This window comes from Mastigoproctus giganteus, chromosome 5, assembly GCF_048544385.1.
Source record: "Mastigoproctus giganteus isolate SK-2022 chromosome 5, ASM4854438v1, whole genome shotgun sequence".
Taxonomy (NCBI): Eukaryota; Metazoa; Arthropoda; class Arachnida; order Uropygi; family Thelyphonidae; genus Mastigoproctus; species Mastigoproctus giganteus.
Genome location: NC_143579.1, coordinates 182,125,239 through 182,151,873, shown reverse-complemented (window position 1 = coordinate 182,151,873; position 26,635 = coordinate 182,125,239). Strand labels below are relative to the sequence as shown.

The 26,635-nt window shown below is 36.7% G+C and overlaps 1 protein-coding gene across 2 annotated transcripts in view; it reads right to left on the bottom strand.

The window, feature by feature from the left end:
• The window catches only part of Hpd (4-hydroxyphenylpyruvate dioxygenase), a 226,831-nt gene that overhangs the window by 134,598 nt on the left and 65,598 nt on the right, over window positions 1-26,635 (bottom strand). Inside the window, exon 3 of one of the 2 annotated variants that reach the window (XM_090373561.1) lies at window positions 8,381-8,443. The exons of the other annotated variant lie outside the window; for it this stretch is intronic. Within the exon in view, the coding sequence (XP_090229687.1) occupies window positions 8,381-8,443 (63 nt within the window). The remainder of the gene's footprint in view (window positions 1-8,380; window positions 8,444-26,635) is intronic. 2 annotated transcript variants of the gene reach the window in all.

Below are 26,635 nucleotides of genomic sequence, written 5' to 3'. Positions count from 1 at the left end.
TTTTTCCAAAAATTGCAACATACATTCAAAATATATTCAGAGCAGGGCTGTGTCAGTCTGAAAGACTGGATGCGTTCGCAATTCAGGCTCTAACTATAATGGCAGAAAAATTAATGCAGTATTACCGGCGATCTTTTTCATACTGTGGAGGGATACGGGAAAAATGATGCAGTGTTACAGCAATGTTTTTGTTTCCAAGCTTTTAAAGTGTTATTATACTACCCTGATTCAAAGTGGCCTCTTCCTTCTGTGTAGCACAAATAGATTTGCCACATTTTCAAAATCTCCGACTCGAATGTGATTTTTGGTGGGAGAGGGTGAAAGCAACTGATTTTTTTTTTTTGACTAAAATAGATTTTTAAGATGACTTTGTAACCAAAAATATATTAACTAGGGAAAAATTACAACAACAGTTTCTTGTGTAATTATTTACTTATACAGATTTCTAATTCCAGATAGATACAGATTTCTAATTTCCAGGTATATGATCCAATGGTTAAATTTTAGAAAAATTTTACCCATGGATCTTCGCGACAGGAAGCAATGTATAAGCTTAGCTCCAAGGGGGGGGGACTCGTTTCCCAATAAACGATTTAGGGTTCCCCTTACCACTAGTTTTAAATCGGGAAACAAAATTACGCGAAGGAATAGATCGTCCAACCAGTGCAGAGCAGGGGACGCTAAATATAGCCATCAATTTCTGTCGCAAAAATTCATGGGTAAAATAAGTTTAACCGACCCAAGTATTAAACAGTTTTGTAAGTTATTTTAAGAAAGAACGTAATAATATCCCAATCTCCTCAAAATGGAATGGAAATTTTATTTATTTTTTTCTACTATTATATCGCTCACTGGCTGCAATAGTGCCATAACTCAGAAATCGTACTTCTGAGATAATCGATGAGAAAAATTTAGCTTTAGAAATTTGTTTCTTTAGAATTGAAGAAATTATGTGATTGTTGAAATATATTGTGATTCATCCCATCGTTTCCAGTGGTACTCAAAATTAGGCTGGCTTGATCAACGTTCCCTTATGGGTAACCAGAATTTCGAAAATTGAACCCCTCTTTTGATTGTGCCACTATTGCACCAACAAACACTCAATTTGTGACTTGATTCTCCTAAAGATCGAAGGTAATTAGGATGAAGAACAAAAAAAAAAAAAAAAAAAAACATTAAACAAGAACTTTATTTATATTCATAAACTCGGGAATGTTTAGTAAGAACTACATTTTAATCTTTGAGAACATAATTGTAAAGCATAAATAAGAAAAAGTTAGTACGAAATTATTGGTGTACAAACAAGCAAAAATTTTAGAAGAATTGTCATTCTTAGAAAAATTTAATCCTTCCACAAATTAGCTTTTAGACTTATAAAAAACCGGCATGGCATTTGGGAATTGTGTTATTGTTCAACAAACATTGGAGGTCACTGTTCTTTTTCGAAATTGGATTCGAACTCTTGTAGGCTTTTTCAATTCGAAATCTACAAGTGACTCCAAAGGTTTCTTGTTTTACTAGTTTTAACATTAACTGATTTATAATCGTTTGTATGATGTTTTTAAAAGAAATAGTCTAATTGTTGCTTTTCTACTTTAAAGATAGCCATGTCATTGAAGTTGAACTCAGCTTCATTAAATTTCATAGAAGTTCTTCGGGCCGAATCTTTCAGGTCGTAAAAATTGTAATGTCTTATCTCTCTCACTTGAAAGGGTTTCTTGTCCTTCTGGCAGTTCTAGCTAATGTAACGTATTGTGAAGTGACGAATACAGAACCAGACTTTAGCGATCTTTTAATATTTTTCTATATTAATGAGTGTGCACAGTCGCCCTCGTTTTGCGTATGATCTACAACAAGAAATTTGTGTGTAATGGTTTTGATTCAAAAGTTTGCCACAGCATACAAATCAGTTGTCATAATAAATTTTGAGTACAATAGCGGCTCAACTAAAATAATTCCAGCTGATGTTATAAACAAGAACGAATTTCATTACACTCCGATACTGGCACAACTCAAAGGGCCACTGTTGCATACTGACCGCGCTCCATTCACTCCCAAGTTTGTGGGCACAGTGAAGAAGTGCCACTGTTGATGCTTCTCGATGCAGTTAAAACTCAAATGGCATAAACGACACTTGTGCTAGCGAGCGAAGAAATATTGAACTAGCTCTTTAGTGCTGTTGCGTAAATGTAGAGTCTACTGTCCCAATCTCATTCGTTATATTTACTCAAAAATTAAGAATTTTCAGTTGTGCAACTATTTCAGCCAGTGAGCGATATGACCTGGAGAAATGCCAAAAAAAAAAAAAATAATAATAATAAATAAATAAAATAATAATAATAATAAACAGATAATTTCTATTCCATTTTGAGGCGATTGTGATATTATTACATTTTTTCTTAAAATGTAACTTACAAAACTGTTTAATACTAGGGTCGGTTAAACTTCTTTTACCTATAGGCAAGAGTAAGAGTCTCTCTGATTGTTTGTTTGTTATTTGGTTTTTAGGAGCATTAGCAACTAAGGCCATATTGCTCCGGGATATGCGGTGGTCATTCCCTGAATGACCTTTCCGCATCCCCCGTATTCGGTGGTGATGGGCTCCAACCCCGGTCTAATCAAGAAGCGTGTGCTACGCATTGCTGCTCCTTCCCATCTGGCTACGGAGGCGCCGAGTCTCTCGGAAATTGTCGGTTTGTTAAAACCGAAGAGTTTATATTAGAACGCTACTCTTTTCGCCCATTTCTTTTTGAAGCAAACAAGTTAGGTAGGCGCCTCCGTAGCCAGGTGGGAAGGAGCAGCAGTGCGTAGCACACGCTTCTTGATTAAACCGGGGTTCGAGCCCGTCACCACCAAATACGGAGGATGCGGAAAGGTCAGGGAATGACCACCGCATATCCCGGAGCAATATGGCCTTAGTTGCTAATGCTCCTAAAAACCAAATAACAAACAAACAAACAAACAAGTTAGGTCACATATTTGGAATACACACCTCAATTTCGTTTAAGTTCCTGAAGTGTTATGAGGGCGTGCATGCACGTTTTGGTTTCTGTAGACTTTTCATTCTGACGGTTGACATATTTAGAATAAGGCGAATTTATCGGGGGTGCGCTGGTGAAGCTGGTCCCAAGGGTGCGAGGAAAGGGCCAGTGGCTATATTCCACTTAGCGATACCCCTTTCGAAATGGCGACGAGAAGCGGGGGAAAGTAGTGAATGACAGGTTATGACCCCGCCCACTCATTGTGTCCTCCGCTTCGTTTCAGGCGGGCGTCACGTGACCCAACGTCATTGCAACGGTAAACGGAAATTCGTATCGCTTCTTAGTCCACGTTATGTTCGCTTGCTACTTGGTACCTCGTGTCCTCCCGAGTTAAAGAAAAGTGAAACTTGGAAATATTCATAAATTGTTCTTATTTTTCCTTTAACATCCTTTTAAATTTCCATAAGTGCCCAAAAATTAATATTGGCGTTAGCTTGCCACCTGGTTCCCGTGTCATCCTGAGTTTGTGTCGTGTATCCTGTTCCATCCTGCAGGTAAACTGTTTCGTTTCTTCTCAGGGTCGTACTGAAGCATCCAACACTCATCTCCAGTGGCAAGTCGAGGAAATTATCATTGTCTTGACAAGTCTAGATGAAGTCTTCACATGATGACACTCTTCGTTGCTTCTGCTCATCCGTGAGGCTGCTTAGCACAAATTTTGCACAGACCTTCCTTTTCCCTAAATCTTCATGCATAATTTGACGAACCATATTTTTCATATCCAACTCGTCAATTGTCATTCTTAGGGTCAAACGACGATCTCTTGCCACAGTTTCCCGAACTTTTGCAACTCTGATCTCATGTCGAGAGGTTGACTGATGCGCACTTCTTGGGTTTTCGCGAACATCCACATCGGTCGTTGAACCACTTATACCATTCAAACGCACTGGTACGACTTAACCTTTCATCACCATAAACAGTTTTTAAAAACGTGAAATGGCGTTTTTGTTGTAGATTTTCCCAGTTTAAAACAAAATTTTATATTCATTCGTTGCTGCATTGCAAAATTGAACGTTAACGCTACTAACAAAACTGGTTACTTACAACCTGTCAGCCTACTGAACAATCTCTATACCACCATCTGTTGGAGGAAGTTTAAACTACAACATACCATTTCCGTTTATTTTCGAACTCATTGAATGTGGCCGCAACATCCCAAGTAGGGAAACTTTATTGCCACACCTCATATACTATATATTTTCTGTACTTTTATAAATACTTTACATTATTCTTGCGAAAAAAAAAAAAAAGAAAAGTACTGTAGCTATATTTGTCTAGCACTCTGATTTTTTATGAAAATGAGTGTAGTGTAGAAATGGTTTTTTTTATTTATTTTTTTTTTTTTTTGTAGTTTTTCCATGATCACCCGAAATACTGGGAAAAAAAAAAAAAAAAAAAATATATCCAAGATTATGCAAGGACCAGTCCCGGATTTGATAGTTTCCACTTTATAACAGTGTATAAATATTGCTCCACCTTTGTTATACGGACACCCACATATCTACAGATAACCTTTATGTACAGGAAAACTAATACCATGTGAAACCTTTAACCTTTTATAATAGTCCTCACCAGGTTTTTTTTTTTTTTTGTAAATGCCTTTCAGTATTTTTTTGCCAGTCTCCTTCAAAGCGGCGACGAGCTTAGATGGTTTTTTTTGGGCAGTTTCTCCTCACATGCATCCGATTCCATTTCATCCCAGACGTTTTCTAGAGGATTGAGGTCAGAGCTCTGGGCTACCCAGCCCAACTTTTCGACTCTCAAGCCCTCAAATCAGTCCATTACACGAGCAGTGTAATGGACTGATTTGAGCCAGGGGCTCACATCTGGTGAGTATGGGCTTGGCACACCCAGGGTCCTGAGCTGGATATCATCATTCTCTTCCCTTCTTGGTGATTCCTTTCTACTTCTCTCTCTTTCTCTGGAAATTTTTTTTAAGCTGGTGCAGCATAAGCCTCAGGCTTCCTTGCACTACATGGCTAGTAATAATAATAATAATGAGCCTTTCCCCATGTGCTGCCACAACGTGTTAACGCATTATTGTCCTGGAGTCAAGATTGAACCTCAGGATTCATGGTTTTGTCCAAACCAACCAGTCTACTGTAATTGGATAGAGTCCCCCCCCCCCCAGGTTCCTTTTTTATGTTCATACTCAGCGATTTCCTCTCCACTGCAGGTGCCTGTTTTATCCTCAACAATTTCACTTCAATAATTTCACCCCAGCTTTCCTTTCAGTTATCACAAAGTCATATAGCTCCTCGTTAGAGTTTGATAAACGTCTGGCATCCCCTACCCTAAAGAATTCCTCATGTGTTAATGTAGAACAGCAGAAGCCACGATTCAAGAAACGAAAGACAACTGATTTCTCAAAAACATCCATCTTAGAGGTTTTTAATGACTGGATGCAAGTGATTCTTTCCCATCTCAAAGTGTACATTTGGCACAAAAACAGTACTTCAAGAGCGAAGCTATCATACTCTAAGCAGGACTTACTGTACAGAAAAATAGGCCATCCAATGTGTAGCAAATAAAATCTGAATTCAACCAAACCCAGAACCGCTCTATTTCAACTGCACCATGTGCAGGGAATTGAAGAAATTAGGTACTGACAGTTGCTATTTTTCAGAGAAAAACAGAAAAATCCTCTTGCACTGGTACTGAGAACATTGTGATTGCACCAGTGCGTTGTGTGTGTGTGAGAGAGCAAAGTCATGTGGTAAAGGTCCTTCTCTTCGTGATGTTCTCGCCACATTCTTTTAACCACAACCAGGGCCGCCGCAAGTGGGTAAGCGTCGCTTACGGGCAGCAGTTCAAGATGGCTCGTAAATTTTTTTCGATATTGTTTTCTGGTTAACCCATATCAGTATTCAACATTTATGGCGGCAAATCTTATTTTGCTTACTGGCGGCACATAGGAATGCAGCGCTACTGACTACAATACGCTTTACTTTGCACTGATGGTAGGTAGAGTGTGGCGAGAACATCACGAAACGAAAGACCCTGTTTTCCCTCTTAAGACAACCCAAGCATCTGGAGGTGGTATTATGGTATGGGGGGGGGGAATGCTTTGTTGGCACGGACTGGGTCCGTTGATACCAATGGAAAGTCGAATATCATCCAGAGAGTACATGAATTTTGTATTATATCTGATGTGCCCTGCAGTGTTACACTTTTATCCCGAAGGTGATGGCCACTTTATGGATGACAGTGCATCGTGCTAGAATAGTTCGGAGAATTTGACACGGATTTCCACCATCTTCCTTCCTCCCCCCCTCACATTCACCTGATCTCAATCCTATTGAGAATGTGTGAGAAGAGCTATTCGGCAACGAAGGCGTCTTCCTTGAACTTTGTCCCAGCAACACTATTTTGCTGGAAGAATGGTTACTAAAACACCTTATAGAATCCATGTCACGCTGCGCACTTGCCGTTATTCGAAATAAACACGGCCCGATTCTATACTGAACAAAGTTTCTTATTTTATTTATTTATTATTATTTTTTTTTTTTTTGGCCGTGTGTATAGTAGATTTTATTTTCATGCACGACAATGCCACTGCACATAGAGCTTAAGTGGTAGAGGAATATCTTGAAACTGAAGATATTCAACGACTGCCGTGGTCAGCACGATCGGCAGACATATCCGATTGAACATGTGTGGGGCGCGCACACAAATCGACGCCTTGGGCGTCGCAGTGCAAGCCGACAGCCAACTGCTCGGCCACTTGGTGAACCTTGAACAGTCTCTTATTTGGTATAAAGAGCCTTGAAGCTTCTACGATTACTTTCCTCAATGCTCTCCATTTAGAATTTGCTGTTGATAATATCATCGGCTGGTCCCACTGCATAGAATTTAAAACTGTCTGAGACCACTGTAGTGTGGTTTTTTTTTTTTTTTTTTTGGTAGTTGTTGGCGCATCGGCTTCTGTGGCCATAATGCACCTTTGATCCAAGCCCGAGGCGGGATTCGAACCCGCGACCTTTTGGGTTGCCAGACAGGCATTTTACCACCCGGCTAGCCCGGTCGGCCCCACTGTAGTCTTCCGTACGAAAGAAAAACCGCGTGTACACACGCGGTTTTTAAGCTCGAAAGATGTTTTATGTGAAAACATCCTTGGCTTGGAGGAGGTTATCGAAATCCAAGCCTAATTACCCATTTGATTGTAGCCATTTGTTGAATACTATGATTGCAACAATACAAGTATTTGTCAGCAATTTCTTTTTTCGTCTTGCATTTTCTTTTCCCTCAGTTGCAACTACAAGACCGGGTACCTCAATCGACGTTGTTTTCTAGAGACATTTAGATGCGTTGATTTCGCAAATATACGTCTCTTACTTTAGTTATAAGTCCATTGTAATTTGTCTTCCAGCTGAAATTAATGGAAATTTGCGAATGTTCAATAAAATATTTACAATCCAAAAGCTCTTTTATTTTGTAATTAATATATACAAATCAAAATACCTAAAAGAAACGTGAAGGATGTTTCACATAAAGCCTATTTCATCCATATAATCCAATCTAAATTTCTTTCCTTTTATTTGAATTTATCGTCCCTAAATCTGGAATCATAACAGCGAAATTTCGCTTTCATTCATGTTACTATTTCCTCTCAGGTTTTTCCTGATGCGAGTGGCCCGTTTTAAATCTCACCGAGAAGGTTGACCGTATCTGAACCCTTTTAAGAAGATCAATGTCTTTTTTTTTTTTTTTTTGGTGCAGTCTCAATACTGGGACGCAGTATTCCGTTTGCGTTCTTACAAATGGACTTCTCTATCTCTATGAACAAACGTTTGATAAATGGGCAGCATGGAAAGCTCGCAGTATCGATAGGATGTATGGGCCATCCTTGCCCTTTGTCTGTCTGTACTGCTCGGAGAACTATAATGGCGAATTGTAATAATATAACGAATGGAAAGCAGTTATAAGAAATTTTTATACTTTTAATTTTTCCAAAAAAATAAGTCTGAAGAACACATGCTCTTCTGGCCACAGAAAAATAGCATTCGATTTCTGTATAAATAGCGGTCAGCAACACGACTACCTAGTAAATCCAGGTCTTCCTGTGACGTAGCCCAGTGGTCAGGAGCGAGAGTACATAGCACGCGTTCCTTGAGTGGACCCGGGTTCAAGCCCGTGACTACTAAATACGATAAATATTTGTATTGACGATTTATTGTAAACTCTACTGACTTGGTTGTCGTGCCGGAGTATAAACCGAAAATTTAAATATAAACTCTTAATTCATTAAAAGAAAGTTTTAATTGTTAATTAGAGAGAAAAAGCAATAAATTACTACAGTTTAATAATCAATAAATTAAAAATAATAATAATGATATTACCTGTTTAGCATTTCCTACCCATATTGTTATGTGGTCAAAATGGAGAAAGCGTCCAGAGTCTGGCTGAAATGGGAATGGATTAAATGGATTAATAATTTATATATTAGAAATAAAACAAGTTTATTTTCACAAATGTTGATTAATATTTATATGGCTTTATAGGTGGTGGTGGTGGTGGTGGTGGTCGAAATGAAAAAGTACTCTGTTGTCCTAATTCCAACTTTCAAAAATTGCGTGGAAAATTTGTGATATATCTGCGTCCGGAACCTTTCAATCGTCATTTTACACAGTAGCATAACCAGAAAATAGAAAAGAAAGGTGCGACGAATAGAATTACGGAAAAAATATATCTAAAATAATAATAATAATTAAAAAAACCATCGGCAATAGATATAAAATCTGGTTTCAGTAGAATTCCGAAAAATTGTTAGCTATGACTGCCTGGTCATACGATATTTCGTTATTAATTGCAAAAAAAAAAGGGGCATTTTATAATGATGAAGAGTTAATGAAGCCGAGTTTAGAAATGGTAGTAAAAAAAAATAATAATAAATAAATAAACTAACTTCTTAATAACCAAACAATTGAAACAATTCTTGGAATTCCGTTTTCTAGATCAGCTGTAATAAGATGAATTGAAGAACTGGCAACTGATGAAGATCAGCTATAATGAGATTAATTGAATTTTTGATTTGATTTTGGTTTTTATGGAGCAAGGGAGACGGATGAATTCAAAAACTGGCAACTGATGTGACGTAAGAGTTTAGTTAAGCATTTTTATTAGAGCAGTTAACGGAAATTTCAATATTACCGAACTTTTAGGTCTCGAGAAATTACACAGCACAAAAAAAAAAAAAAAAAAAAAAAAAGTACTGATATTTTGAAAAGTTAAAAATAGCACTTAGAGAATTACAATTTAGACTTGAAAAAACTGGACCGTTTCAGTACCGACGGTGCTCCTGCTCCTGCTATTGTTGGCAAAAAAAGTTGGCATGTCTGCATTATTACAGAAATATTTAAATCTCCCGCTTCTCAAATATCACTACAGTATTCACCAGGAATCATTGCGGAAAATCTTTAAATCTCAGTCATGTTATAGATACAGCAGTAAAATGTGTGAATAAAATTACAGCACGTGGAGAATTCGAAGAATATTAAAAAATACTGGAGAGAAGAATACCGTGAATTGATACGGCATTGTGATATGTGACGGATTTCGAAAGAGGAATTCTGCAATATTTTCGGAAACTGAAAGAGTGTTTTTGGAAGCGAAAAATGAATTACCAGAGAACAGATTCTTCTTCATGGTCAGGAGTGGCTTTCTGACTTTGCCTTTTTATTCTGTATAATTACTCATCTAAGTTCATTTTATGTTGAATTACAAGGCAATAAATTATATATACCAACTTAATAAGTGATCATCATGCCACAGGCAATTAAGATTGTTTTGTATACTCAAATAAAGAAAATCACACAGTATTAACTTTTCTAAATACATTAGCAAAATAGACATTTTTCTAGAAGCATTTAATTCTCATTTTTAGCAGAAGAAAGTAAAGTCTCTCATTATTTACCAATTATTTTTTTATATCTAAAGAGATAACTGATATTAGTATTAGTAACGGCCGCATGGTGCAAGAAAGCCTATGGCTTATGCTGCACCAGCCAAAAAAAAAAAAAAAAAAAAAAAAATCCGAACAAAACAATGATAAAAACAAAAATTAAATAAATAAATAATAATAATTAATAAATAAATAAAAATAATAAAATGAAATTAAATAAAAAGGAAATTAACCCTATCATCCTATGCGCTTCCCTTACCCGAAAGTACTATCCAGATGACCTTTGAATTTCCCCAAACTGTCGGCCTCTACCACCCATGAAGGCAACTTATTCCAGTAATTTATAACTCGCTGGCTAAAATAAAACTTCCTGCAGTCCAATCTAAACATTTCCCCGCGTAACTTGAATTTATGTCCCCTAGTTCTAGCATCATTTATAATCTTGAAAATTTCGTCCTCATTCATTTTACTGATGCCTCTCAGAGCCTTAAACACCTCAATCAAATCTCCTCTAAGGTGTCTAGTTTCCAAACTCTGCAACCCACATATTCGAAGTCTTTCTTCATAAGGACGCCCTTTTGCCGATCTCACCAGGCGAGTTACCCTTCTTTGCACCCTTTCAAGAAGCTCGATGTCTTTCTTTAGGTGCGGTCTGAATGTAAGAATATATTGGATGTAAGTATACAAATGGAATTGATTTAATTGAAATGTAATTCTAAGGTTTGTCAAATTATCAATTTCTACAGAAAATGACTTTATCCAGTTTTAGAAGTGGAAAATCTACACTGAACTATGCCTGCAAAACGAGATATCGCTGAACAAATTTTGCGAATTTCAGAAAATTTGTGCAGGCGATATATCGTTTTGTGATGTCACTTTTATGAAATCCCAACCAGGCTTACACTAACTAATACATAGCAAAAACGCAGTTTATTGTAATCAGCGCTTCGGGTTACCTTAGCGCATTTTTACCTTCTTTGTGGAAGTGATTACGTAACATCCCTGTTCTTGAACTCCGCCAATGTGTGGCTAGCTACTGATTTTGTTTCGAACAGTTCGTATGGTTATCGTTACTGCGTGAAAGAAAGTAATGTATCTGTACCCGTACTGATCTGTTTTACAGTACAATATTAACTCTTCTCTAATTATTTACACATGTATTTAACATTTTATTTATTTTAATTTATGTTTTTGATGATTTGTATGGATTTACAGAGACATTGACAGTTTCACTTTTATTGATGACTTTCTCGAAGAAATTATTATTGTTGTTCTTATATTATTTCTCCCTGACCGGATTGCACTTCGTGACGGGTATTGCTATCAAGTACACAGGGTGGTTGTTGTTATGTCTAGTGTTACTCTTTGTCGAAGAACTCTACTACCCTGCAGGTGTACAGGATTGCGACTTTCTGGAGTTCCTCGTAGGTGTTTGCAGGGAGATTTATTGCTGCTAGGCGGTTATGTAGGGTCTTTGGCACTGTAACAAATTGAGTACTACAAAAATGTAGTACTGTACTCAATTTGTTATTGAGTACTACCTTTTGCCTAATTTGTCTAGATCTTGTTGCGACAGCATGCCATGATTACTGTCATTAACTACCCCGCCAACCTTCGTATCATCTGTAACTTAGACATTATGCCTTTATCAGTAATAAATATAGAAAACAATGGGCTCAGCACTAAAACGTACAGGACTCTACCATTGATAACCACTCTCTTTTCGCTCTCAGCTATTCCGATTGAACACTGACACAGTAACAAAGACAAGATAGCTCCATGACAAATGCTTTAATCTCCATGCTGCAATTTCCATTTAATTCCATTCATGCGCTGTGATGGTCCTGCATTACTTCTTTAACTAGTGACGCCAATATTTTCCCTGGAACAGCAGTCACGCTAACAGGTCTGTAATTACTCATGTCACCCTTAAATCTCCCCCGTCCTTCTGTGAATTGGAGATACATTTTCACTCTCCAGTCCATATGGACTTCCTCTGAATCCAGGATGCTCTTACAATCATGGCTAAAAGTTTGCTTATCTCTTTTACTGCCTCCATTAATCTATGTATATAAAGTGCTTAGCATCATAATACACAGCCATTTCTGAATAAACAGAAAATTTTTTTAAGGTGGCATCGTTTTAGGTTATATCTCATATTGTGAATGCCTTCACAACGAGTTGCCATGATATTGCACTACTTCGAATAAGTAACGCTTCACCTAAGGAGAAGACTAGTGTTACTTATTCTCAGATAGGTACCACCACCCAGACAGCACTGTTTCAGGGCTATTTGTGTATGTAATGTGAATATCTACTCGAATATCCACTTGTCCCTATTAGACTTAGAAAAGCAAAAAAGGTAGAGGGAAAGTTATAGTAGGAGTGGAAGAGGAAAAGAAACAGTGTAGAAGAATGAAAGGGACAGTAACTCCTTCAACTCACACCACTCAAAAACTCATAAACTCCTCGAATAGGCAACGCTTCCCCAGTGGAGAAGGCTGTTGTTACCTATTCTCGGAAACTCCGGACATCATCAAGCTCCCCCTAGCAGCACTGTTTCAGGGCTATTTGGCCCTTCGTCAGTGAGTGGGTAGGTACCCAAGTGATGCAATGATGGCAAAAACAGTTATGAAGTATAACTCCACAATATGAGAGATGCCTGATGGTGTATGATGTATTTAGACTAAGGCGCATTTAGGGCTAGAGCCTCAAGCTGCGAACAAATTTAGACTATGTATATAAAGTGCTTAGCATCATAATACACAGCCATTTCTGAATAAACAGAAAATTTTTAAGGTGGCATCGTTTTAGGTTATATCTTTGCCTCCTTTAATATAACTGGATGGACACTATCCCTCCCAGGTGCCCTTTTTAACTTTCGCTTCAGTAATTTCTGCTCCACTTTTCTCTTAATTATCACAAAATCATTCTACTCTCAGCTCCCCATCACAACTTAACTTACTTCTGGCATGCCCCTCTGTAAAAAAAAAAAAAAAAAAAAAAATCCCTCGTGTGAATGTTGATCTAGAATACCCATTCAGATTTTCAGCAACCTGAGCAGGATCATCAGCAGTTAATACGTTCATATCTAGTAGACCAGTGTAATTCAACTCCTTCCTTTTACTGTTTACATAAGTCTTTGCCAGAGATTTCTCGTAATAATAGGTAACCTGATTCCTAGTAAAACTGCATTAAGAAGTTCTCCCTTGAACCAACGCATTCCCGAAATAGTGGACGATGAAAGTAAATTGTTTTATATTGCTTGATTTTAATGTTTTCTTTCTGTCCGCTTCCATCTTTTTATGTACATATTTCCGCTCTGCATCAATAAACATCGCCGAACAGTTGCCTTCTTATTTCTTCGGTTGTCGTTATCACTTTAAATGAATCCCGAAGTGATCACAATAAGTGGTGTCCATTGTGCTCATACCTGGGAACGAGTCTTTCTTCAACGAAACGAGTCAAAACCTGGGTGGTAATCTTGAAAACTAAGTGATTCTTGCAAGAACAACAAGAACAAAATTACAAACTGACGTTGACAAATTATCTGGGATGGCGCAACAATAAAAGACAAAAAAAAAAAAAAAAAGTCCTGTAATAAACTATTTTATATTTTCTTTAAATAAATATATAAATTACAAATTTTTCGGTCAAGTTTTTGAAATTTATCTACTTGTTATACTACTTAGTTCTTATAGCGCTGTGATCACTTAATGACATCATAAAAGAGTTAGCAAAGGCTTAAGATGCCGAAGTTCATGACAAGAAATATGCATTTAGTCAAAGCTTAATAAAGAGACGGCACTCACCTCAATAATCCGTTGTGGTTATGTGAATCATAAAACAGTAGTGTGAGAAATAATTGGTTAAACTAAAAACTGTGTTTAAAATCGCCAACTGAAGTTGAACCATCGAAAGTCCGTCGTTCTCGACTATTGGCCTTAATCCTTTTTTAATTTTAATTTCAGATAATTTCCGACAAGTAGAGGACGGTATGGTGCACCCCTCCTCCTCTATTCTAAGTTTTTCAGTTACTCTTTTTAAACCACGCTTCCTTATCTCGATTTTTAAACACCGTTTTTAGTTTAACCAATGATTTCTCACATTACTGTTTTATGATTCATATAACCACAACGGATTATTGAGATGAGTGCCATCTCTTTATTAAGCTTTGACTAAATGCATATTTCTCTTGTAATGACACATCATCATTTTAGTTTGGAGAAAATGGCACATGGTATAAGGTCTGTGTTTGAACACCATTAGAACAATGGTGTTTCATTGTTCTAATGTTTTCTGGGAAATTTTGATAATGTGGAGAACTTGGATTTAACATTACTTCACAAAGAAAATCTACAAATACTCGTTTGAATTCCGATTTTAATTTTCTTTTGCATCAACAACTACTGAATTTTTTGTTTCTAGGTCTTTCTTGAAATCAATTCTTGAATTTCAAAACTCTCAAATAGTTTTTATTGGACTACAGTCGTTTTTTTTTTTTTTTTTTTTTTTAATATTTCGTTCTTCAAATTTGTATTTCTTTTCTCTTCATTTAATTCTATTTGATTAGAATTTCCAGCTGCATTCGCTTCTCTTCTAACGCTGGATTGTTCAGCGGATTCAAGTTCTACGTCTTTCTTGTCAGTTGCTCACTGACTTCAATTTGCTTAGTTAAATTTCCTTTCACAGTAGCCATTCGTTGTGCATTCGAAGTTCTTATTCGTTTCCGGGCTTGGGCCTGTAGTAATATACACTGAGTGATCACTGAATTATGACCACCTACCTAATACTTCGTAGGTGCTCCTTTTGCCCTCAGTACAACAACTATCCGACGTGGCATTGATTCAACAAGATGCCAGAACCTTTCCGGAGGTATGGCCAACCAAGCTGTGTGTAATGCGGTCAGCAATGCAGGTATGGAGGTGATTCGTGTATCCAGACGCCTGATATGCCTTTCCATAGTGTCCCACAAGTGCTCTGTGGGATTGATATCGGTGAAGTTCGGAGGCCAGTCGATATGTTGGAAGTTGGCACTGTGTTCCTCAAACCATTCTTGCACAACAAGTGACCGATGGCTTGGCACATGTCATCTTGGAAGACACCATCGTCATTCGCGAAAAAGCGTAACATAGCGGGGTGTACACAGTCAGCAAGCAGTTGACAATAGTGGAGACCACTGATACGTTGTTCCACATGCACCAGGGGTCTAAGTTCCTGCCAGTGAAACATGCTCCACACCATACAACCGCCTCCACCGGCCTGCACTTTTGATACCATGCATGAGTGATGAAGAGCCTCATGTTGTTGACGCCAAATCCGTACACGACCATCCACGGTGTTGGAGTAAATAACGTGACCAGCGCACACCTTCCAGTCTTCTAACGTCAAACTTGCATGCTCTTTTCACCAGATGAGTCTTTTACGCCGATGACACCCCACCAGTTCAGCCGTTTAGGAAATCGAGGCACCAGCTCGTCGAACACCCACAATCTGGCCTTTATCAAAGTTCGATAAATGCTTCCTTTTACCCGTCACGCTCGGAATTTTACTACTTACTGAACCACTAACACCTTATCTATGCTACTTAGGTCGACTAACTCCGCACTCTCCTACCTCACGTGGTCAACGGGTCGCATTCAGTTTTCATAGCGGTTGTCATAATTCAGTGATCACTCAGTGTATACACACTAATCAAAGAGCGAAGGTCTTCACTCTTTGAGGACCTGCGCATGGCTCACAAGTGCGCCAGTGTGGAAACTTTAAAACATTTGTTTACAGTTATAATAGATTTTTATACGTTTTTAAAAAACAAACATATTTTACCTAACTGTTATGAAGTGGTCCTAATAACTCAGTTGTGAGCCATTCGCTGGCGCTTAATTATAGTTTATTTTAATTATTTTCACGTTATATATATTCTTCTTAGTTCTTATACAAAATGTGCGCGTATCTGAAAACGAAAACAGCTATAATTTAATTTAATTTCTTATTTTTTAATTTACTTATCTATAATTTAATTAATTACTTTTATTAATTTTAATTATTTTTAAAGATTATGGTAGAATAAATAACAAACATATTTATATATGTTACTGTAAAAGCCCAAAATCTGGTAAATTATAGGATTTACCAGTTTGGAAAATAAATAAAAGCGAAATAGATTTCACGCTGTCGCCGCTTTTATGCACTAAATATATTAGTACTGTATATATTAGGCACTCCGATTAGAGTGAAGATATGTTCCAAACAACGTTTCGGGGATAGGAGATATACCCCCATGTTTTAGTTAAATAATCCATAAAGTGAAAATGAAGCAGGAAATTAGTGTTACTTCCATGAACGCATTGTCCGATTATTTCTTTTCCGATTTTTAAACAAAGGCATGGTGGAAATATCCTCTCCCTATGCCGTTGTTTAAAAATCGAAAAAGAAATTATTGGACTGGGAAAAGGGAAGCAGTGTATTATAATTTTCTACTTCAATAATTTTTTCGATGTTTGAACAAGAACATAGAGCGGATATATCCGTTATCCTTGCAAGGTTGGTTGAGTAACATATTCAGTATATTCAGAATCCGTAGCCGAGTGGTTAGGAGCGGGAGTGCAGTAGCACACGCTCCTTGAGTAGACCGGGGTTCAAGCTTCTGACTGCTAAATACGGTCGAACTGCCAACCCGCACTGGACCAACGTGGCAGATTATGCCATTTCCCTCAACATGAATTGTTGAGGAGGCTTCCATCCTGCAGTGGGTTGATAATGGCTGCAGTTTACCTTTTTTTTTTTTTTTTTTTTTTTTTATATTCCGAATATAGAGAATAAGTAACATAGACTGCAATGCGGACAGCAGATATATCGCCCCTATGCCCTCGATTAAAAATTGCCAAAGCGAATGAACCAGGAATTATTGTTTCCCTTTTTGCACTGTTCCTAACAGTCTTCTGAGAATTTATTATTATTTTTTTTTATTAGTATGTAGTATCCAAAGAAATCAACTTAAGGGGAGCTTGAGGCATACCCGTGTCTGAAGGACAAAGATTCCAAATATGCAACTGCACGAGAAAATGTTTTAGCAAGAAATGTTTGTGCAGGTCACTTAACAGGAAGCATACTTATACATAACAAAATAATATATTACATATAATGTATTAAATCATAACTGTTTATATTTCTGTAATAAACTAAAATTTGTGAAAACTATTTTTCAAAAAAAAAAAAAAAAAAAGTTACTTTACTTATTTTAAGCTGCTGGTTTTTAAAATCATCTTCATCATCCTTTTACCAAAATGAACCTGCAGTATCAGGTGGTAAAAGATAAAAATAAAGTAAAAAGTTGATATTTCGGACTTTTACCTATGCAAACTGGTAAATCCAAGTATTTATCAGATTTTGGGCTTTAAGGTATATGCACTGATGAAGCTGTTATAATACAGGCTGGATTTGCTGCTGGAAAGAGGAGCCCACGATCAATGCTCGAATTGAGCTGGAATTCCTTACAAGAAAGTTTGATACTTTTTAAAATAACTCAAATTATTTTAGCTGTTAAACTTCAAAAAAGTTTTCTAAAACGAAGATGATTATTGTCCATTGCAAGTTCGAGCTCATTTGTAATTAATCGTTGCGTCCGATTGTTAGTACCGAAAGGTTCTCTCCTAGGATAAAGTGATAGTACTGTGATCAAGTAATTGTCTTCTTCTAAACCCACTACCCTAACCTGAAGACGGATGTTAATATCGAAATCTGAAACGTAGCCAATTTTATCTAATTATTGGATAGTTTGGGTCAGTGCGTGTAAACAAAAGTATATGAACACTCAAGAGAATAATCACGTATGCTGAAGACTGACATTGAGCCAGTTCCCTTGTCATATTGAGGTACATTTAATCCTTTATTCAAATTGAACCATTATCTTCACTTTTTACCGTTAATCCTATAGTCTAATTGGACTTTGACAAGTGATAAAGTTACACTACCTTCAACGAAAGGAGACAGTAGAAGGTAGTGTAACTTTATCAATTTATCCTGACGTACCAATAAACTGATTGAATATTTCACATGGAAAAGTGATTCATTAAATATTCTTAGTATACCCACATAATGTCCTCAAGCTTAATTATGCTTTATGACCCATGAGGATTACGATAGTACTGACCGATACATAGGTTATGATTTGTTGCTGCCTAGCTGGAGGTCGGTACGCTTTCTATTTTCAGTTTAGTCCATCTTCTGTTATCTTAAATGGAAAAGAAATTTGCTCGTTGCGAATAATTGAGCACTCTATTTGGGGGCATTTTTAAAAAAAAAAAAAATCTTTATTATAAAAAGATTTTGCTAAAGCAACTGCAACTTCTTGTCGGTTTATCAAACGTTAACCAAATAATCATTAGTAACACAACACCGATATAATCAAAGAGAAGCAAAAAAAAAAAAAAAAAAGTTGTTTGTGGCAAAATCTAATTAATTCTTTTTCGGCGTATATACACGGAAGCTATTAACTCGTGTTAGTCAGAATCTTCTTACATAAAACTATTCTCATATTAATTTTATTAGCATCGACGGGACTTGATGCTATACAAAATTATATAAGCTTCAATTAAATATTGTTAATATGCGACATCAGTGTCTTATGCGTGATTTATTAATCATGCTGCATTAGTCAATTATCAAGAAACAGGAAAAACCAAAAAAAAAAAAAAAAAAAAAAAAATATAGCCATTGCCACGTGCCTTTGAGTTTCTTAGTTCAAACAGGTCGAAGGTGAAAGTAATCGCCTCACTCAGACGATGTCGCGTGTTTTAAGTGTATAAGCAAGATTACGAAAGACGTCATGTTTACGTATGATTTCAAAAGGCATACCAACTAGAAAAAAAATAAGAAAAGGAAAGAGAGGGAGAAAACGTACGAACATATGTAAACTTGCTTTAGAAAACACATCGGCATTGAAATGGCGAATAATTCAAATATTTGAGTTTATTTGAATTTTTGCAACTTTAGCTGGAAATTATTTATTTTGTAATTTTTGTAAAAAAATATTTATTTTTTTGTTATTTTGCCTTCTGTTTTTACCAGCAGGAAAATGTCCGCCAGTGGTCAGCTTGTTTATGCGGGCATTCATTGTGAAATCTTCTATGAATCTTATACGAAGAAAAGATAAATTAAATTTGAGTAAAGAGAGTAGAAAGGAAAAGAATTTGATAATAAACGCCTCTGTGCGTTATATTTTTTACTCTTGCCTTGGCGGCATTATTTGTCCCCTCCAGTGACGGGCACTGCACTGGTTTATGCTCGCTTCAGAAACCACAAGAAACGGGTCGACCTAAAATGACTGATTTTAACTGTTTAAATTTTTAACACGTTTTGATGATAAAAACGGTATTAGTATTTTTAGGTCGAACTCGTGGATATGAAAATAGCAAAATGTAACACTTCAGAAGCATTTATTAGCATATTCTTTCAATGGCTTCTTTGAAATAAAACTGTTCCTTTACAATAATTAGAAAAGGAATTGTTATTTGGTAGCGGTGGAGGACCGGAGTGATTTGCTGTAGTCGAGTGGTCACGCGCGAGGGTGCATAAGTACACACGCTTTGAAAGGCTGTTAAGTATGGTTCTGTTTCTTTCCCTTTTTATTCTATCTCCTTGGGAACTCCTTTGATCATTCGTTATCCCGTAGTGAAATAGAAAATTTATTTTCATTCGCATACACGTGCGCCTGTCTGCCCGTCTATATGTAACAATTCGATTTCCAGTGCATGGATTTTCGTGAAATTTTATATTTAGTTCTTTTATACAAATTTGCCTAACCATCCCAAATTTTATTAATTTGGGATAAATCGGACAAATAGAAATCCGTTAATTATTATTTCCTTTTCCATATAATTTGTATGAAAAAAAAAAGGAAAAAAAGAAATACATATAGAATCATAGATTAAACGAGGTTTTAATGTAGTATCGTTAGCTTTAGACCAGTGGTTCTTAACCTTTTTCTACCTAAGTACCCCTTGTTCAAATTTAATATCAATTGCGTACCCCATTATAAAATATCTTTATTTACTTATTTGTACAATATTTTAATAATCTTAAATATTTAACAAGCATAAATAAGGTATACAAATAAAATAAAGAAAATAGAAAAAATAAAACCAAAAGTTTAATGTGAGCATTGTTGCTGTTTGTTCATTGTTAAAACGGTGAATTGGGGAACCATCTTCGATAAAGAAACACGCATATCATGTTCCACAAGAAGCCTATTTCGTTTCATTGTTTTTAATGAAACGAGTGTCGAAAATCCTGCTTTACATATAAGTTGGCACAAATGGAATTAAAAGATTCATGGCTTTTCTTACTAATGCAGGATAGGCTTCTTTTAAGGAAAACCAAAATTCTTCTAAACGTGTCGAAGTAAATTTTTGTTTTAGTAATTCTTTTGATCTTAAATCGATAAGGTCATCTTAATTGATTCCTCATCGTTGATATCATCAATGTTAATAATAATAAAAGGATTACGGATCCACGTTGCCATTGTTAATTTATAATTATCAAAAGAACTTTGTAGCTTGTTCATATGTACAATAATATCTGTCTGCACAGAAACGGGCAAGATCATGTCACTGTTTGATCCTTTTTTTAAAGCTGATTCTAAATTTGAAATTTGCATAGTTGGATGACTCCAGTCTTCTTTTCCAAAGTGGTAACTATGATAAAAACGCTTTTAATATTTCAGAGGCATCAAATGATAGTAATCGCAGTTTCTTGAATTGAAAGATTAATTTCATTCATGTGAAATAATGAAATAAGATAAGTGTAAATCCAGTAAATATCTTTAATTATATCTTTTTTTTTTTTTTTTTTCATTCATGTGGCCAAAAATATCTGCTAAATAAGCCAAATTAATTTCAAATTCTTGTTTTTCAAATTGCTGGGCAAGAAAACTCTCTTTTTGTTTTAAAAAAGTATAAAACTTCTGCACGAAGTTCGAATAAGCGTTTTAATACTTGTCTTTTGGAAAGCCAGCGTATTTCAGTATGATAACGAAGAATTTCATGTTATGCTCCCATTTTTTGACATAATATATTTTGAAAATTCGGTGATTTAAAGCATAGGATCTGATAAAGTTGACGACTTTTACTACAGTTTTTAAGACTTGATTTGAGTTTAGGTGGCTAAGTTTTGGATGCTAAAGCATGTCGATGTGACATACAGTGAGTTACGACAGTTTGTGGAATTTCTTTTTTTTTACTAAACCAGCAAATCCAGAAGTTGTTGTTGTTGTTTGGTTTTTAGGAGCATTAGCAACTAAGGCCATATTGCTCCGGGGATATGCGGTGGTCATTCCCTGACCTTTCCGCATCCTCCGTATTTGGTGGCTCACGGGCTCGAACCCCGGTCTAATCAAGAAGCATGTGCTACGCACTGCTGCTCCTGCCCACCTGGCTACGGAGGCGCCAATTGTCCAATCCAGAAGTATTTCCAAGCATTGCTGGTGCTCCATCCGTACAAATACTGCCAAGTTTTAATTTCTAGTCAAAATGTTGTTTTCCAAAAAAATTTTCAACATATTAAATACGTCAGTGCCTTTCGTAGTTTCTTGACATAATTTTTTGAAAATTCGGTGATTTAAGCATAGGATCTGATAAAGTTGACGACTTTTACTACAGACTACTTTAAGACTTGATTTTAGTTATTATTATTATTATTATTATTATTATTATCATCATTAGCCATATGGTGCAAGGAAGCCTGAGGCTTATGCTGCACCAGCTAAAAAAAAAAAATGTCTGAATTACCCCGAGAGAGAGAGAGAAAGTCTTGGATGCTAAAGCATGTCGATGTAACATACAGTGAGTTACGACAGTTTGTGGAATTTCTTTTTTTACTAAACCAGCAAATCCAGAAGTATTAGTAATGGCCCAATGGTGCAAGAAAGCCTATGGCTTATGCTGCACTAGCCAAGAACAAAAAAAAAAAAAAAAAAAAATCCGAACAAAACAATGATAAAAACAAAAAATAAAAAAAATAATAATAATTAATAAAAAAAAAAGGAAATTAAACCTATCATCCTATGCACTTCCCTGACCCGATGGTACTATCCAGATGACCTTTGCATTTCCCCAAACTGTCGGCCTCTACCACCCATGAAGGCAACTTATTCCAGTAATTTATAACTCGCTGGCTGAAATAAAACTTCCTGCAGTCCAATCTAAACATTTCCCCCCGTAACTTTAATTTATTTCCCCTAGTTCTAGCATCATTTATAATCTTGAAAATTTCGTCCTCATTCATTTTACTGATGCCTCTCAGAGCCTTAAACACCTCAATCAAATCTCCTCTAAGGTGTCTAGTTTCCAAACTCTGCAACCCACATATTCGAAGTCTTTCTTCATATGGACACCCTTTTGCCGATCTCACCAGGAGAGTTACCCTTCTTTGCACCCTTTCAAGAAGCTCGATGTCTTTCTTTAGGTGCGGTCTCCATACTTGAACACAGTATTCCAAGTGTGGTCTAACATAAGCCTTATATAATGGGATTATCACGTCCCTATCTCAACTTGCAAAAGTTCGATCATCGATAGGACACCATGGGCCTTCCTTGCAACCTGTCTACAAAGTGAATAAGTTATTTTGGGATTACTGTTTCCCAGGTGTAATACCTTACACTTTGTTGGATTAAAGCATAGCTGCCATTTTTCTGACCATTCCTGAAGTCTATCTAGGTCTCTCTGAAGAAGCTCAACTTGACAGTGATCATTAACTACTCTACCAATTTTAACATCATCTGCAAATTTAGACATCACGCCCTCTATCCCTTCATCGATATCGTTTATGAAAATTAAAAACAACAGTGGTCCTAATACTGATCCTTGGGGAACCCCACTTCTTACATCAACCCAATCTGCGGAATTGCCATTTATCACAAAACTCTGCCTCCTACCCTGAAGCCATCCTTCTATCCATCTAAGGATTTTCCCAGTGATTCCAACCTGTTCCAGCTTATAAAGCAACCGCTCATGTGGGACTGAGTCAAAAGCTTTGCTGAAATCTAAATAAACAATGTCGAAATTATTCCCTAAATCCAGCTCGTGAGTGACCCTTTCGAAATAGCGAACCAGATTTGTTAAACATGATTTTCCCTTTACAAAACCATGCTGAGTATCCTTGAGCCTCCATGATTTTCCCTACCACTGAAGTCAGACTGACAGGTCGATAATTTCCAGCTTCACTTTTCGAGCCACCCTTATGTATGGGAGATACATTTGCACTTTTCCAATCCAAGGGAATCTCCCCAGAGTCTAGTGATGCTCGCATAATTAGCCTCAATGGTTCAATTCACTCATTTTCCGCCTCCCTTAAGATTATAGGGTATATTCCATCAACTCCAGGAGCCTTACTGGTCTGTTGGCTCGAAAGTTTTTTCATTAAATAATCTTGCGAAATTTCAATATCATTAATTAGATATTTTTTAACTTCGCTCCCACAATTTCCCATTGCCACAAAAGGCTTTTCATTTGTAAATATCGATGCAAAATAACTGTTGAGTTCATCTGCAACGGCAGCTGGTGTATTTAATACTATCCCCTTTCCCTTACGTAAAGGTCCGATCTGGTTTGTCCTGCTCTTCTTGGCATTTATATGTGAAGAATTCTTTATCCTCCCCTCTTTGCTCTGTTTGCTAGCAATTTCTCATAAACTGCCTTTGCCTGTCGAACCTTTTCTGTGGCTCTATTACACATCACCTTGTAGCTGTTATAGGCTTCAGTACTTTTTATTGCTCTGTAACCTTTCCATGCCACCTTTTTCTGCTCAAGTAATGTGGCAACTTCACTATTCATCCAACTTGGAACCCTCCTCGTGGAGTATTTCTTTAATGGTATATACGCATTCAAGGCATCTGTGATTAATGTTTTAAAAGCGTACCACAGTTCAAATGTATTCATTCTCTGCGCGATATCTACCCAGTTAATAGAGGCCATGTAGTGCCTTAAGGCATCGTAATTTCCTTTTCTGAAATTAAAACCTGTTCCTTTGCCTTTTACTGCTGCTACCTCTCTCGTCATCATCCTCCGTGATCACTTCCTGCTACTGGTTCCTCTACTGTCAGCCCTGTTACGTCATCTGATTCATGGGTGATGATGAGGTCTAGGATATTCTTTTCTCTAGTACTCTCCCTGACATGTTGATACAAATAACAGTCATCTAGTTGATTTAAAAATTTTGTTCCCCATGTCGAGTTTCCTTCCCATCTACTCCAATCAATTAGAGGCAAATTGAAATCACCCATAATAAGACATTGATGCTTACTTGCCCATTCCATTTGCATGTAGAGGCTTTTGTTATAATCTGCACAATCACCTGGTCTGTAGATTACTCCTACTCGCATTATACCTTTGTTTCCAACTATCTCACACCATACAGACTCTATACTAGCATGTGAAATGTCTGAATCCGGGAAAGCTATCGTCGCACTCAGGCTGCTTTGGATAAGAAGCATTACCCCACCACCCCTTCTATCTACCCTCTTCTTCCTAAATACATTATACAAGCCGTACTGAAACTCGTCATCCCCAATTTCCGGGTGGCACCACGACTCCGTAAGCCCAATTATGTCCGCCTTACTTGTTTTAACCAGCAGTTCGAATTCGCTCATTTTATAGACGACAATAAAATGAGCGAATTTCCAAGCATTGCTGGTACTCCATCCGTATAAATACTGCCAAGTTTTAATTTCCAGTCAAAATGTTGTTTTCCAAAAAAAATTTTCAATATATTAAATACGTCAATGCCTTTCGTAGTTTCTTGGAGAGGTTCGCAAAATAAAAATTCTTCTTTGATGATATTCATATGTTGGTAACGAACGAAAGCTAGAAGCTGACTACATTGAGAAATGTCTGTTGTTTCATGAAATTGAATACTGAGAGGTTATGCTGTCGCTCTTAATTCCTCCATTATCTGGTTTAAAACGTTATCAGACATGTCTTTAATCTTGGACGATATGACATCATTCGAAAGAGATAATGCTTCAAGTTTCTTTCATTTAAACCACATACGAGTTCAGCCATTTCCAAAGCACAGGGTTTTACTAAGGTTTCGCCGATTGTGTGTGGTTTTTTTTGTTTACAAATGCAATATGCAACTTTATAAGATGCTTCACGACATGATTTCTCAGAAGGAGTGAATCCAAATTTTTGTAATGTACCTGATTTTTCACACCAAGCTTTCTTGGTGCGAAATTGCTCTGGACCAGAAGCGGATTAAGGTCGGTTGAGGCCCCGGGCGCAGAAGAAAATATTGGGCCCCTTAAAAAAAAGAGACATAGGGAAAATAAAAATACATGTTAACCATTTTTTAAAATAAATAAAAAATATTATGTACTGTTCATGTTTTATTTCCAATAAAATTTGAATATAATATATGTATTATATTTGCGTCTTTTTTCAGCCCCTGATAGATGTCGTTTCATTTTTCTAGCTACCATTCAATGAAAAGAAAAATATAAAATTTAATAGTCTGAATGATTAGAATACTAGAGAAGAGATGATTTTTCGTTATAGTGCAATAAATTAATGATGAATTAAAATTCAAAAATTATTCATAAACTACGAAAATCCAGGCCCTGATGTAACAACAGGAATTAATTTTATCTTAATATAATTTCAACAATTTACGATATACGCGTATTTACGTATATTGTTGATTTATATCATAAGTCCGCACTGCAGGAGAACCTTTGTAAGTACAAAGGAGCAAATACGATTCTATTCCTCTGATGAGCGGTAGCGCAGCGGCGCGGGGCCTATGCAGCGTAGTATGTGTATAGTATGCAGCGTAGTAATGAAATAATGAAAATAACCGAATAGAAACATACTATCAGGTTTTACCGCCGATTGTAAACTTGTAACGTAATTAAAATTGCACATATGAAACCAAACTTGGTGTCATTAGAAAAAAGTGTAAAGTTGGGGTTTTGAGGGGCCCTTCAGAAGTCGGGGCCCAAGGCGCGCGCCCGGTGCGTCCGCCGTTAAATCAGCCTCTGCCTCTGGACTGGCGCCTCCGTAGCCAGTGTGGGCAGGAGCAGCAGTGCGTAGCACACGCTTCTTGATTAGACCGGGGTTTGAGCCTTTGATCACCAAATACGGAGAGGTCAGGGAATGACCACCGCATATCCCCGGAGCAATATGGCCTTAGTTGCTAATGCTCCAAATAACAAACAAACAAACAAACAAACAAACAAGCCTCTGGACTGTCTGATACATATTCGAGATGTACTGAAGTGAGATGTTCTTTTAATTTGGAAGGTTTCATAGATCCGTTCCCCAAAATTTTACTGCACAAGAAGCTGTGATTTTTGTGTTCCATCACACTCAGTAGTAAAAGTAAAACCAAAGCATAAAAGTATGACTTGTTATATTTTCTTTTCTTTGACATTGGAGGGTCGGTTCTGGAAGTAATGAGAAATAAATTGACTTATAATTTTATCAAAAAAACCAGCTAACAGTAAACTTCGCTAATAGTTCGGTTTTATGTACGTCTGCTCCAGTTAGCTGCTAACTGGAGTAGACGTACATAAAACCAAAAAAAAGAAAAAAATTTATTTAAAAATAAACAAGAAATATACAAAAATAAACAAGAAATATTTAAACAAGAAATAGTATTTTCAGTATTACATATTATTGTTAGTCATATGGTGCAAGGAAGC